General features: G+C 37.4%; 1 protein-coding gene across 1 annotated transcript in view; it reads right to left on the bottom strand.

Moving 5' to 3' along the window:
• HLCS (holocarboxylase synthetase) overlaps positions 1-15,440 on the bottom strand; it is a 112,212-nt gene that overhangs the window by 67,780 nt on the left and 28,992 nt on the right. The window contains exon 6 of the mRNA XM_079312375.1: positions 9,296-9,567. Within this exon, the coding sequence (XP_079168501.1) occupies positions 9,296-9,567 (272 nt within the window). The remainder of the gene's footprint in view (positions 1-9,295; positions 9,568-15,440) is intronic.

The raw sequence follows: 15,440 nt of genomic DNA, 5'->3' as shown, positions 1-15,440 counted from the left end.
TCAACATTCCACAGGCATCACTCCTTGCTAACCTGCCATGGTCTGCTAACTTTAAATGACTCTGTATCCCATGAATTCCTCATGACATCAACCACCACAGCAGAGCTGAAATGTGCATTAAAGCAGGTGGCCACCAGCAATCCCTTTTATCTCCCACATCTGGCACCACTCTCCATACAGAGTTTATACATTATCTGTTGCTAATAAATCATAAAATCATAGAATCATGGAATGGTTTGGGTTGGAAGGGGTCTTCAAGATCATCTGAACTCTGAAGTTTTTCTATTGTCACTTAACAGATGTAATTTAGTGAATATTTTTTTATCCACAAAAGTACAAGGTAATATGTTGTAAACTGTATTTTTAAAAGCAGTAATCTGTGGGATTCAGATTAGGTATTTAAGTATTATTGCAACTGTAGGAAAAACTAAAAGGATGATTAAAAATAAGCCATTAGAGCCTGACAGCAATATTTACAAATTCAGTTATGACCACAAAGTTATTATTAATGAAAGAAAGGTGCTCTCCTTTCCTCATACTCCCCAAATCCCAATTAAAACAAAACAAGTAGGAATGGAACCACCATGTGCTTAACTGGAATTCTTACCAGTCTTTAAGTTCAGAAAAATTCAGCCTGAAGACTGAGCTAATTATATTTCACTTGACAATCTGCCAGTTGAACAAGGGAGTCTTGGGCTTTTCATCATTAATTGTTTGGTAAGTGCTTTAACAATTGTTCCCCAATTAATATTGCAATCTCCCATTTATTTTACATTTGCTTAAGAATCATTAATAAAAATTTGTTTCCCTTGCATTTTTATTTCCTCCTCCCTGTGTCTTAGCTCCATCTCCTACTTTTTTTCCTTGTCCAGCGTTCCCTCTTCATCTTCCTCAGTGGATGGATGGGCAGCCTGATGATCCATTTGAACATAAATCCAATTAAAAACATCCATGAGACACTTTATAGCTGCATCCCACAACTCCTTAATGCAACAAGCCACGAGAGCTTTGTGTTTGCAAAAAATCCTGTAAAACACTTCTGGGTTTTTTCTTTTTTTTTTTTTTTTTTTTTGATGTAAGATAATATCATCAGTAAAAATAGTGTCAGTTCAAGTTTACAAAAAAAAAAAAAAAAACTCTGGACCTTCATCTACATTTAACAGTTCAGCAACAAGAACAATGCCAGTAAATTTCTGGAGAGCAACATGAGGTACAGGATTTTATAGCAATCCTGGGGATCACAAAGCTGCACTGGGGGAACCTCACTTTTTTTTACACACCATTCTCCAGGCCATGACATTTCAGGCTAAATGATATGAGGTGTGATAAATGCAAACCCTCGTTTGAATACAAACAGATTCTTAAAATATTTTAACTAGGACTATAAGTGAAAATAAATTAGGCCAGTGGGATTTAGGGCAATAATTCAGATTCTGTGGGATATTTCTAAGTTTACAGCTTAAGTTAGAAATTACACAAGCTTTCAAAGATTTTTGATCTGGAAACAAGAACTTCAAATTAATTCTGAAATCAAATCACTCTCTTCTGACTGGCAGCATAAGAATGAATAAAAATGGGTGTATTTATTTTTAAACACACGAGAACAGGTGCTGTGTGAACTTCCTCAAGCAGTCAGGCTTTCTTTCCCAGCTCCTACTTTGCTTCCACTGGAAATTCAACTTCTTTTTCTTCCTTTTTCTTTTCTTTTTTTCCCCTAACTAGGGCAAAGAGATGGAGATGTACAAAATGGAAAACTGTGATCTAAGTTTTGAGTTTCTAACAAATCTAATCATGCTCTTTTCACTGAAATCTCCAGGGAATCATTCTGACTTTATGCATCTGCATTTGGTTGTAGTTCAGCCTTTGGATCTTTCATGGAATCCCAGAATGGTTTGGGTTGGAAGGGATCTCAAATCCCACCCAGTGCCACCCCTGCCACGGCAGGGACACCTTCCACTGTCCCAGGTGCTCCAGCCCCAATGTCCAACCTGGAACTGAACATTCCAGGGATCCAGGGGCAGCCACAGGGGCTGCAATTTGTTAATCAAATACATTATCACATCACTTGGATGCCTAACTATTATTCTGTTTCATCTCAATACAACACTGTCAATAAATTCCTTTATTTGTCTGATGATTAGAACAATTCTAATAAAGGGGGGAAAATACAAATCCAGGATTTGTCCAAGGTTCAAGCTGTGGCTGCCCCTGGATCCCTGGCAGTGCCTAAGGCCAGGCTGGTCACTGGGGTTGGGAGCAGCCTGGGACAGTGGAAGTGGCAGGGATGGCTCTGGATGAGCTTTAAGGTCCCTTCCAACCCAAACCATTCCATGATTCTGTAATTAATACCATGCCTAGTTTTTCCATGCTGTACCCTCCCCATTTTAAGTCCATACACTGCCCTAGACTGATTTATGCCTGGTTTTGAGGTTTTAAAATTATTTTTAGAAGCACATGACTTTATTTAAGACTATATTCTGATCTGAGCTCATGTAAAAAGGCAAAGTTGGCTATTTGATGAACACAAGCATATCTTTCTCAATGAAGGGCAAATATTAATCCCTGAGTACTTCTGGCCAGTTTAATTCCTTTTCCTGAATAAAAGTTACAATTCAAGAGCAAAATTGACAGCCATGGACTGAGTAAACCAACAGCAATAATATACACATAATATATTGCATTTAGTATTACTTATAACAAGATATCATATTTACTATGCCATATTGTATTCTGCTGCATGTATCACATGCTTCAAGCTAATCCTCCTCTTCAAAAAGCTGCAATGATTTGAAGCTTCAGCATTCAATTTTTTCACTTTATTACCAAATTCCTGTTTCAAAATGCGGGCATGAAAACAGCCCCGTGTAAAACAAACCAGCAAAATGTGACTGAGAGCCTGGGATGGCCATTCCTTCACTCTTGTTTAAGGAAATATTTCCTTCAGATTTAGGGAATGATTCCCCTCAAATTTAAAGGAAGATTCCCCTCAGCTTCAAGGAACAATTGCACTCAGATTTAAAGCAAGATTCCCCTCAGATTTAAGGAACAATTCTCCTCAGATTTAAGAATGATTCCCCTCAGATTTAAAGAAGAATTTTCCTCATATTTAAGGAATTATTTCCTTCAGATTTAAGGAACTATTTCCCTCAGGTTCAAGGAACAATTGCCCTCAGATTTAAAGGAAAATTCCCTTCAGATTTAAGAATTAATCCCCTCAGAATTAAGGAACAATTCCCCTCAGATTTTAAAAACAATTCCCATCAGATTTAAGGCATGATTCCCCTCAGATTTAAGGAACTATTCCCCTCAGGTTCAAGGAACAATTGCCCCCAGATTTAAAGGAAGATTCCTCTCAGATTTAAGGAACCATTCCTCTTCAATTTAAGGAGCCATTCCCCTCAGATTTAAGAATTAATCCCCTCAGATTTAAGGAACAATTCCTCTCAAATTTAAAGAACAATTCCGTCACATTTAAGGAATGATTCCTCTCAGATTTAAGGAACAATTCCCCTCAGATTTAAAGAATTCCCCTCAGATTCAGGAATGGTTCCCCTCAGATTTGAAGAACAATTCCCCTCAGATTTAAAGAAGAATTCTCCTCAGATTCAGGAATGGTTCCCCTCAGATTTAAGGAATAATTCCCCTCAGATTTAAAGAATATTCCTCTCACATTTAAGGAATAATTCCTCTCAGATTTAAAGAAGAATTCTCCTCAGATTCAGGAATGGTTCCCCTCAGATTTAAGGAATTATTCCTCTCAGATTTAAAGAATATTTCCCTCAGATTTAAGGAATAATTCCTCTCAGATTTACGGGTGCTCTGAGGCTGTGCTTTGTCCCTGTGATAATGGGGATTGTTCAGGAACTTCCAGCAGCAGGGAAATCCAATCCCCCACCCGAGTTCAGCACGGGTTAATTGCTCTGCAGGACGGGAATCTTTCCCTTTTTTTCCTTCTCTTTTTTTTTTCTTTTTTTTTTTTTTTTTTTTTTTTTTTTTTTTTTTTTTTTTTTTTATGACTCAATTCCCATTGGGAATGCCAACCCTCCCTCTGCCCTGCAAGCGACAGGGGGCCCCACTCCATTCAGAGGAAGAAAATCCACTAATTTTACACAATAAAAAAAAAAAAAAAAAAGAAAGAAGGGCACATTCTGCCTTCATTTCCATGGCAAATCAGGCACACAAGGTGCGTGACAGGGAAATAGGGACCTGATTGTTCGGCGCCCTCGGGAATGGTGCACAACAGGTGGAAAGAAAATCAGGGAAAATGACGCAAAGGACACGACAAATCCCGATAGAGGAATCTTTCAGCAAGGAAAGTGGGATGGAAGGAAGAGTCTGGGAATGGCAAAAAAACAAAAAAAAAAAACAAAATAAACCAAAAACTTCTGAATTTCTCCCTTTCCGACAGACCCTTGGCTGTGTCACCAAAATTCCTGCGGGATCTTTTGTTATCAGGTTGAGCTTTCTCCAGCTCTGCCTGGTGCAATAAATGAATGAAGTATGAAATATTATACATTTAAAACTAAATTAGAAAAAAAAAAAAAAAAAAACCCTGCTGTTGAACTTAATTTGGTTTGATTTAAGGGAAACAAACCTTGCTCTGTTATTTGAGCTGGTCTTTAGCACCAAAGGAAGGCATAAAATACTCAATATAACGAAACACCCTTAAGGAAAAAAAGCACAGAAGCAGCCATTTAATGCATCAATTTTTTTTGTTTTGAGGATAAAAAGTCCTTCAACCATGTAACTAAATTAAGAAATGGTAGCTTAAAAGTTAGTAATAAAAGTGATGTGAATAATGAAGGAATATGATATATATGTAAATGTAAAGAGCAGGTCAGTAGTATTAAATTAGGCCCTTAGCATCAAATTTTTTGAGTATAGACATTATGTTTATTATTATATGTATTTATTATTACATTATATATATTATTATATTTATTATTATATTTATAAGCAAGACATTAATCAAGCAAAGCATTCCTATTCCATCCTACAGTTTAACAAAATCAAGGGATCTGAGTTTTTTAAAGGCAATATGAACTACTCTGACCTCGATATCCAAACTGACAACAAATTTTTGGGTTACATGGGTGCAGAAAAGATTGAGTATAGAAGATGTAGTGTCTAAATTTCTCTAACCTTTGGAATAGCACAGGTTTTATAGTTACTATTTAAATTTCCTATTTCCTGAGAGAAAGGTGCCTTTCCTGCAAGGAAGAATCCTTCCTGCACACCATGGTATTCTCCAACTCCCCAGTCAAAATTCCTGAGGGAGGACAGTGGAAGGGGTTAATTCATACAAACTGTTCATGTTGGTGGTAAAATATTCATTTTTAGCAGGCTAATAATATACTGGGAGAATGTCACCATGCTAAAATACAAAGATTATCATGAACCATGGAATGGTTTGGGTGAGAAGGGGTCTTAAAGCTCATCCCAGTCATTCAATTTTTAAAAAATACAATTTCAATGGAGCATAAGGGAGATCACCAAGGTGCAAAGAGTAACTAAACACAGAGTAAAACATCACAAGGACTTGAAAAACAAATTAAAAATCCCCCAGTCCCTAACACAGTTTGTCAATCTCAGCTTGTTTGCCCCTGAAGTGCCATTCCCATTTCCTTCAATTACACACTGGTTCTCCTTAACTCAGACCTGCAGCAGCATCCTTCATATTTCAAGTCAACTAAACCAAGAGTTTTCAAATAAAATGAGTCTTCATGCCCACTTCCCAAAATTAGAGCTGTATTTCAGTTTTTCAAAATTCAGGAGTATGAATCTAGGAAAGTATAAAGGCACCAAGAGTGGAAAAGATTTTCTTCTGCAAAGCTTTTAGCTGCTTGGAAATTGTTTATTCTCAATTGACACTTTATTTAAATATCCTGTTCAGCAGTTATGAGTCTCAGCCCACATTTCACTTCCACTAAAATTCACCACTTTTGTGTCAAACTTTCCCTAACAATGGAACTTTGTGCTTCTTAAATATTGAGGAAAAGAGATCCACAATGGCATTTCATACAGAATATATCCCATGCTGGCTTAGTCATGTGTAAATCAAATTTTCTGCCAACTAAAATACTGAAACAGGATCTAAGACAAAGAATAAAACTGAAATTTCTATCTCATTAATTTAATTTTAATGAAATGCTCGTGAAACCATTTAGGGTGTGCAGAAATATTAGAAATATTTCTTTGTTAATCTCAAGCCTTATGAGTGTAATAAGTGTGTCTCTATAATGTAGCACTTGGATCACCACACCAGAGGCAGCCTCAAAAACAATGGTTTCATTTTGAAACTGCACTCCCAGGGATGCTCTGAGGAGCCACAGAAAGTGGAACTGTTTCTGGCAGGGTTAACCTGGTCAGGTGGCATTAGGATAAACATCTGGGAAGAAAAGGTTTCTGAAACTCACAGAAAGTATTTCCTTCTAGAGAAGAAAACAATGTTTGGGGAAGATCTGAAATTTCAGTTTGAGAAACAAAAGTTGCAGTGCTATAAAAAATAGCCTGAAAGGACTTTTAACATGAAATCACAGAAAGAATATTGATCATTCCAAACAACATATGACATTTCAAGAAGATTTTTTTTATTTTTTTGACAAGGAGGCCAATGCCACTAAATGTTGGGTACCTACAGGTGAATTCCCACTTTGCTGTGACCTCAGGACACACAAATGCAGGGACAGTACAGTGAGCACCAAACTCCCCAACCACCATCTGGAGAGCTAATGAACAATCAAGGGATCCCAAATTAAACGACACAACTTTCCCTTAGAATCTTTAGGACAACACTGTCAAGTCCAATCTATTCCCTCAGCCTCCAGAATCAATTTTTCAAACTTTATGACAGGTCTAATAGTTCCCACCTGTTCCTCCTGCCTGACTTTTGACTGGCACGTTCCCAGCCAGGGTGGAAATGCAGACAAAGGCCCCTATTAGGCTCCGGCTGTTTCTCTACTGTGAGGTTGATCAGCCATTAAATTAATTCCAGCCCCTTTTTTCCTCCTTCCAGCTCTTCATTTTTGGGGGGTATGGAAGTTTTGGGGAGGTGGAAAAGGGAGATGGAAGTTTGGCATCCAGTTGTGGGGAGAGGTAACGGGAAAAATCTCAAGTCACAGAAGTTAAATGTTGAATTTTTTTGGATAATCTACTAATTAAACAATTGATTACAAATCCCATCCATTAAGTTCTTGAGTTGTCTGTATATCTGTAACCATCAAAACTTGGTAAAATGTGAAATAGTCAAATCTGGGAGACCCTAACAAAGTCTCTCATGCAATGCCTGATTACATAAAGGCAGTGTTGCAACGTTTTTCTGGGAATCCTGGAAGATCAAAAAGTAATTATTTTTTCTTCAAGCAAAGAAAATTATTTTTCCTGAGATGTGTTTTCCTTTCATTCACAACTGGTAATTAGACACCAGTAGCACACACACATCCTAACAAATTCATATTGCTTCCTTTGCAAGCACCTTAAAAAACCTGACAACATTTTCCCTCAATAAAAATTACCTGATTTTTACATCAATTTTTAGAGATATATGGAATGTTATCATTGAAATCTCAAGGTTCTTCACTGAACTGCAAATCACAAGGATTACATTATTCCATTATCCATGACAACAGAGTATTTACAGCATCAGCCATAGGACTTCAGACAATAATTGCAACTTAATAAAACAAGTCTTTTTGTAAGATAAATTTAAGCTAGATTATTAATAAATTAGTAATTCAAATTTTTATCTGCCTAGGACCACTTCCTAGCTAAAGATATGTAGAATCAGGACTTATAGTTTACAACTTACCTGAAAATTTAAGTATTTAAGCCTCATCATGATGAGGGAAATCTTGAAGACCTACATCTGTGAGTACTTCATTCTACTTGGATTACTTAATATAAAAAAGCAAGCTTTAAGCATATCTGAAATGCCAAGACCACTTCTCTTATCTCCCTTGCCTTGATAATTAATCATTCATAAATTTGTCAGATCATACTTAGCTTGACTCAAATCAAATCACAAAACTCTGAATTAAATACTTCATTTTACTGAGATGTTGGAACAAAGTTACTGAGAACCAAAACCAAGTGTGAGGGAAGAAACCTCTTGATTTATTCAATTATCACAAATTTCTTCACAGTTCTCCTTTCAACCCTGTGGACTGAACATGCTGGGAGCACTAAAATTGAAGCAGCAAATGCCACAAATAGCTATTTCTAAAAAATAACTCTTCATGGCCTCTTATCACATTGGCAAGTCTCCATCAGCTGCAGGATGTAAATCTGGGGGAGAGGATTGGCAAAACTGGACAGCAATTTTATTTTGATGTGTGGGATGTTTGAACACACTGTGAATGGTTTGGAATTGAAATTTGTATTTGTTCATTAATTGCAATTTAGGCTCTCTGAAACTGAAGAACTGATGCCAGTGTTGTTGGTTAACTCATCAATGATGACAATGCTCAAGACAATTGAATCTCGATTAAAGATAAAAATCCAAAATTAAATTCCTGAGGTTGTTTTTTGCCTGTAAAATTCATTTGCAATTTCTGCAGATAAATTAACCTTGATATTCAAAACTAGCTGCCACAAGAATTTACAGCTGCAGGCTTGGAGTTTCTGTCCTGAAGAGCAACAACTTCCCCAATAGAGTTTTTTCCATCAAATTTCCACTAAACACAACAGTACAGGCTTTGTTCACAGACTCCAAGCTGAGATTTAGTAACTGTGATTTTCCTATCACTTAATCCCATTTAAACCCTAATGAACAACCTTTTCTAAGGTATCCCACAGCTCACTCACAAGGGTCATCTGTGTGATGATGAAAGAACCTCTTCCAGAACCCTAATCCATGTTTTAAAAGCTCAAAACAAACACTAAAGAGAATTTTAGGGAAATACTCAGCAAAAGAAATGGGAGGACATAAGAATGTTAAAATTAGGGACACAATCTGCTTGGTATCACTCTTCTCAAGTAAAAGAGAATTAGAGAGGTTAGAGAGCTTATACAATGACTTGAACTAGAGAATGTATTTCATTTCCTAAATATGAATATTTATTATACTAAATTTTCTTACTGTGATGTTCAGAAGAAAAAAATTAAACTCCACTACCAAGCAAAAAGTTGTCCCACTCAGCTTTCCCCACCATTTATGACCCAGTATTTTACATATTATCAATTAATATCCTGTGAACATAAAATCCACTACTTTGTGTCCAGTTTCTTATTGAACATTGTGAGTTACCATAATTATGAATTCCTATTTAGACAGTTAACCCTGGATCCCCCATCTTACCCATCCAGAAGATTCATGGTTGTCGTGGTCACCTCAGTGAAAAGAAGGATCTTTCCCAGTTTCTTGGTTTGCAGATGCTGCTGGTAAATCTCCAGGCTGAAATGTTCTGATGAGAAACTCCCCATCTCTGTGACCACTGGCATCAGGGATGGAGTCACCTCCACTTTGGACTCCCAGGATGGAACAAATTTCAGAGACACCTTGCTGGATGCCCTTAATCCCTCAGCATCCACGTTTCCCTCCAGCCATTTCAGGAAAGCAAGATGGATTTCCTGCAGGCAAGGGCAATGAGAGGAGAAACAGATCACCCCTTGTGGAAATACACGAGCATTCTTCCAAAAACATTTTTATTCAAGCAATCTATTTCAAAATAGGAAAATTTACTCTGTTTCCTCTTCAAAGACTAAGTTCTGCTGCTCCTTCTATGTGGACACTGCTGAAGGCTCGTGGAAAAATCCAACTTGGATTTCTCAAGGCTGTTGACTTTCTCAGCTGCAGCATGGATATTTCCCTGGCTGGGGACTTTTCTCAGAGATAAACAAGAGAAGGAAGAAAGAATAACAGATTAACACCTGCTGATCACAGAGCCATGTGTGTGCTATGTGCTGTTTTGCACAAAGCATGATTTCAAAGAGGTGTTGCCTTCTTGGACCAATGAACCCTTTCTATTCTGTATGGCACAAACTATCCTATATAACTGTAGTGTTTCTTTAAATAAAGCTCTCTTGCTCTTCTATTACATGAAGGATTTTGTTGCATTGTCCTTTCTGCTGCTCCTATAGCCAAAATGCAACACCTCTAGCCAGCCTGGCCTGACTACTTGACACTGTCCTAGAGCTGAGATCACACTCCTTTGAAGATTAATTAGGCTTAATTTTTCTCTGTAGCAGGGTTTGTAGTGTTCTTCCTCCATCCTGGAGCACATGCATTCATTCACACCTTGCAGAATCTTCTGCTGAGATCCTCTGCTGGAAGAAGCCCTTTAGTCCATCACTAAGACTCAATTTAAAGACTAAACCAGCAGTTAAAAAAAAATATTTACCCATTTCCCAGTGGAATATCTGCTCAAACAGCTCATACCTTCAGCCAAGGGATGTTTTACTACTCTTAGTACCCACGTGGTAACACCCTGAAACAACTGCTCCACATTCACTCCTTCTAGAGATAACTAATTCCACTTTGAGAGGTTTGAACTGAAATGTTTGCCACAAACACAGATCCTGGGACGTTTTGCTCAGTGTGCAGCTTAAATTTCAGGGAGTTGAAGTTGTCTTTTGTGTGATAAATGAAACCACAAAAAATTGTGGTTTCAATTCAACTGGAAGTAAGGCACTGACGATTCTTGCCCTTGAATTTCCAAGAGGAAGAGATCTGATTATTAAATAAAAATGTCCTAAGCAAACCCACCCCCCTCATTCCCATCTCTGCTATATCTGGGAACTGGAATACATTTCCTGTGTGAGTGCTGAGGGCAGGACTGAGCTCTCCTGCCCTTGAACAGGATGTCTCTGCGCTCCAGCCCAACTCTCCAAAACCCACAAACCACAAATTGAGAGCAAAGTACCCATAAACAGTGATCTACCCAAGGAAAAACTCCCCTTTTCCACATCCCACTCTTCTACCTGGAGTAGGAATGAGAGAAGTGCTCCTGTTCCCAACACCTTCTTCTGGATTTCCAGCCCCAGAAATGACCTGTTCTCAAATTTCACAGCCTGTGCTGAGTGTCAGCCCTGCAGCACCAGTGGCAGAGAAGGACACAAGAAAAAAGGAATATTTCTTCCCAAATTCTGCCAAGCACTTCTAAGCCCCAGGACAGCCTAAGAGAGGCTAAATTTTAGTAACAGAAAAATTACTCCTTGTATCTTGCTTTCCTAAAGTTCTGTCTGAATATTTTCTGTCTAAACTCCTGGATAAAATATCTTTCAATATTTTCTTTCCCCTCTTTTTATTTTTTTGCTCTGCATCATAAATGATGATGTGATGATGATTAAAGGTTCTGTGAGCGTTTCTTTGACTTGCACCTTCATTCAGTGTAACACCAGAGCTTTGACAGAATAAATAAATTCCTTATACATTATCCTACTTGTTTTACATACCCACAGTAACTGATTGGCTGTAACTGATATTTAGAAAAATTGCAGCTTTCATTTCTGTCAGGGAGAACATGGAAAAATTGTGCTTAATCAGAAAGTGTTTTCCTATTGCTTTCCAAACACAGAAATTCACTCAGCAGCACTGGATGTGCAAATTCTGCAAACAGAAACAGAATTTTAACTCATCTATAGATGGGTTTACATTTTGACAGAAATTAAATTACAAAATAAAGGTGACTGAAGCATGATGACATTGTAAATAAACAGTGAGAGTGCTTAAGGCTGGGTCAGAAATTATGATGTGTTTTTGCCACAGAATATTTTCTGAAAAGAACAAAATAATACCAATTTCTGTGTGCTGTTCCACTATAACAAATATGACACACAATTCCAACCATTTACTCTCCTGAGTATATTATTTCAAGTGATTTTTCCCCATAGATTTTAGACAAACTTCTTGATTTCACTGCTTCCAACACATCCTGAACCATTTAAGAAATGTTATGTGTATAATTCTCAAGCTAATTTCCACCATAATGTCCACATGCTTGTTGAGCTAATTAAAAATATAAACACATAATCAAGGATGGGGATTTTTCAGATTACTAAGAAAATATGAGTTTAACAAAGCTTCAAGTACTAGTGACAGCAGAAAAATCAATTTTTACTGTAAGAACTTCCTTCACACAAAGTTCCAGGAACAGGGATGCTGAACCAGCCAGCTGTCCCCACAATTCCACTAGCACAGAAAAAAAAACATTATTGTATAAATAAATAAACTTCTATGGAAGTCAGGGTTAATTTCTGCCTCAAATGCACTGAACAGGATCATCATCATGTCATTCCAGCCGAGGATCCAGTTGGAATTCCCAGCCCCTCCTGCTCCAGCAGCATCTGCCGTTCTGCAGCAGCCTCTGGTGGCCACTGACACGAGAATTGCAGCCTCAGGAACCTCCTGGACACCTCTGGCAACACCCAAAGTGCTGCACAGGCTTTCCCTTCCCTGTCTGGGAATCCTGGAAGATGCTGCTCCAAGATTTCATGGATTGTGGAATCCCAGAAGCTGCTGCTGTTGCATGATCAGGCTCTGACAGGATCTGCAGCTACTCACACACACAACCCTAGAAAATCTGGATTTTACAATCTACCAGTGACATATTTGCAAATTTAATAACTGAACTGGTTGTATGGTGGCACAAATAAACTCTGAAGCTGTTCTTCATCAGGTTTGGGCAGGGGAACTGAAGCCAAGCCAAATGAAATTTCATAAAGTAGAGAATCCCAGAAGGGTTTGGAATGGATTTTAAGGATCATCCAGTGCCACCCCTGCCATGGGGACACCTCCCACTGTCCCATTGCTCCAGCCTCAGTGTCCAACCTGGAACTGAACATTCCAGGGATCCAGGGACAGCCACAGCTGCTCTGGGAATTCCATCCCAGTCACTCCCAGGGAACAATTCCTTCCTATTATCTAATTTAATCCTGTTCTCCTTCATCCTAAGGCCATGATCTCCTATAAAACTGTGGGGTTTTTCTTCCAATCACACTTTTCAAATGTGCATTCCCTAAGGAAAAGACACTCCCTTCTTTCTCAAAGTAAGAATTAAATATCCCATCCCAACCAAACAGGTCAGTGACAAGAGAGCTGCTCAGCTTTTCACAGTTAAAATATTAATCTTCAAGTTTAATATTTATAAGAAAAAAATATTTCTACCTATATTTTAAATGGCAAAAATGCAATTTTAATGCACTATTTTTAAAAAATCACCAAAAGCAGAAAAGCACTGCACCAACAGAAATTGCCCAATACCTCTCACTAAAAAATTCTCCATACTCCAAAGCTCAATTTAAAACTTTTAAAGACAACCAAGGAGAGGCTGAGAATTTCCAAGCACTGATCTGGTACCAGGGACCCACCAGGAGAATTCTGATTATGAGACTGAGAGTGGCACTGAATGAAAAGCTCAGAGCAAGCAGGGAGATGTAGAGGACAGTAATTCCCAAAATCCCCAGAAATACAAAGTTCACACTGCAGACCCTCCCACTCATCAGCACAAATTGTGGTAATTATAACATAAAGAAGGAAGAGCAGGAGCTGGATTTTATTTGTGATTTCACATCTGCTTTCTATAATTTTAAGAGTTTGGTCAGGTGTGTGCAGAATCTGCTCCGTAACAGAAGTTTGCTTTCGCTGTTTAAAATTCTTTTTAATTTCATAATCATTAAGTTTCACTTTTCCCCAGCGCTCACTTAGAGGCTGAGATTGAACAACAAGGAGGAAAGAGGGAGACAAAAACCAGCTGCATCTGGACCCTTCTCTGCTGTAGTATAAAATAACACAAAATTACAGCTCCTGATGGAGAAGATTTTATTTGCACCTGGGCTCTGTCAAACAATGAGAGTTCTGCACTGAGCACACAAACCCCCAGTTATGATGGTTGAAAATAAACCCAAATCCAAGATTTTATTCTTACAATCTGTTTATGTAGATAGGATTTGGATGTGGGGTTTGGTTTTTTATTTTATTTTTATCTGTATGCTCATGTATACAGAGAAATGGGATTTATCTCTCACTGATTTTGGGAGCTGCTCTTTCCTACCCAACTCCAACGATGGGCCTGCAACTCCCTATCAATGGAATTCTTTGTTGAGACAAAATTCACTCCCAGCCTAAATTCATTTGGTTCCTATTAAAAACATGGAGGCGAAACGAAATGAAAGTTAAAAATACAATGCCATAAACCAAACATTTTCCATCAGCTCTCCCTCTCCTGGGAGGGAAAAGATGATTTAAACCATGATGCTCTACCTGGACACTCAATATTGGGATTAAAATATTGTACTTTAACTGTGCTTGTGAAGCAAGGCCAAATATTCATTTTCTGGAGGCACAGAACATGATTTAAAAACATTTTTTTCCCTTCCTTTATATAAAATCAAATGATTTCCAATTAACTACCTCTAATTTGGAAAGTTTCCAGCTGATGAACTGACTCATGTATTATCAGCTGATGGAGGGATAAAATCTCACACATGTATATATATATTTATTTTATATATATATACATATAATTTTTTTGTAGGCTTACATTTTTGAACTGCAAGCAAGTGAGGATTACACAGGCATAAAGCATCAAATTTTTAGAGGAGCCTGTCTGAAGCAAAACCAGACATCACACCTTCAATATGACTAAAATCTGCTTTTTTTTCTCCCCCAGAACTGCCTGCTCCCAAAGGAGTATTATAGAATACAAATAGGATCTCCAATGTATATATTTCATCCCTATGGATATTCTATTAGGAAAGGAAATATTTTAATGAAGGGTAGTCCTTTGAGTTCAACTTGAAATATAAAAATTCACACATATACAGACAAAAAATATCTCCATGTCCTCCTTGCCTTACACAGCTTTGCTCAACCTTGCAGGTTTCAAGGTGTTAAATTTAAATTAACCACTGAAGACCTTCCATAGCATCTCTTGCATCCAATAGAAACAATATTTAATGTGACCAAAAATAAAATCTAAATAACACATATATAAATATATAAACATATAAATATATTTACTTACTGTAAATACACATAATATGCAGGAAAAATTATGTTATCTACTATCCTTATTCAATTTCAAACCCTATCTTTTAATTGCAAAATACTATATATTAAGTTTACTACCTCAATCTTCCATTAAAATGCATTGTTTTCCTTTAAAAGCACAGTACAATGACTTTTCCTCTAGGAAAAATTTGAAGAAATGAGAAGAAAAAAAACCACAGATTCAAAAATTTGATAGAGAAATGAGGAATGATCATCTACTGGTGATCACAGAGAAAGTGGAGAGGATGAAGAATGGATATTCGATCTCATTAGATAATAATAGTAAAAAATAAAAATAATTAAAATAATTTTTTTAAAAATCATTTCAATGCTGATGCCATTAATATTTAATAACATTTCTGAACTGCACATTCACTCCTGGTGTCCTCAGTGTTTCCCTTCCAGACTTAAGGAAGTGCAAGCCTGGAGATGGATTTTCTAACAACAAAGGGAA

The sequence above is a fragment of the Erithacus rubecula genome, assembly GCF_903797595.1.
Source record: "Erithacus rubecula genome assembly, chromosome: 1".
Lineage (NCBI taxonomy): Eukaryota > Metazoa > Chordata > Aves > Passeriformes > Muscicapidae > Erithacus > Erithacus rubecula.
This window is presented reverse-complemented; position numbering and strand designations above follow the sequence as displayed.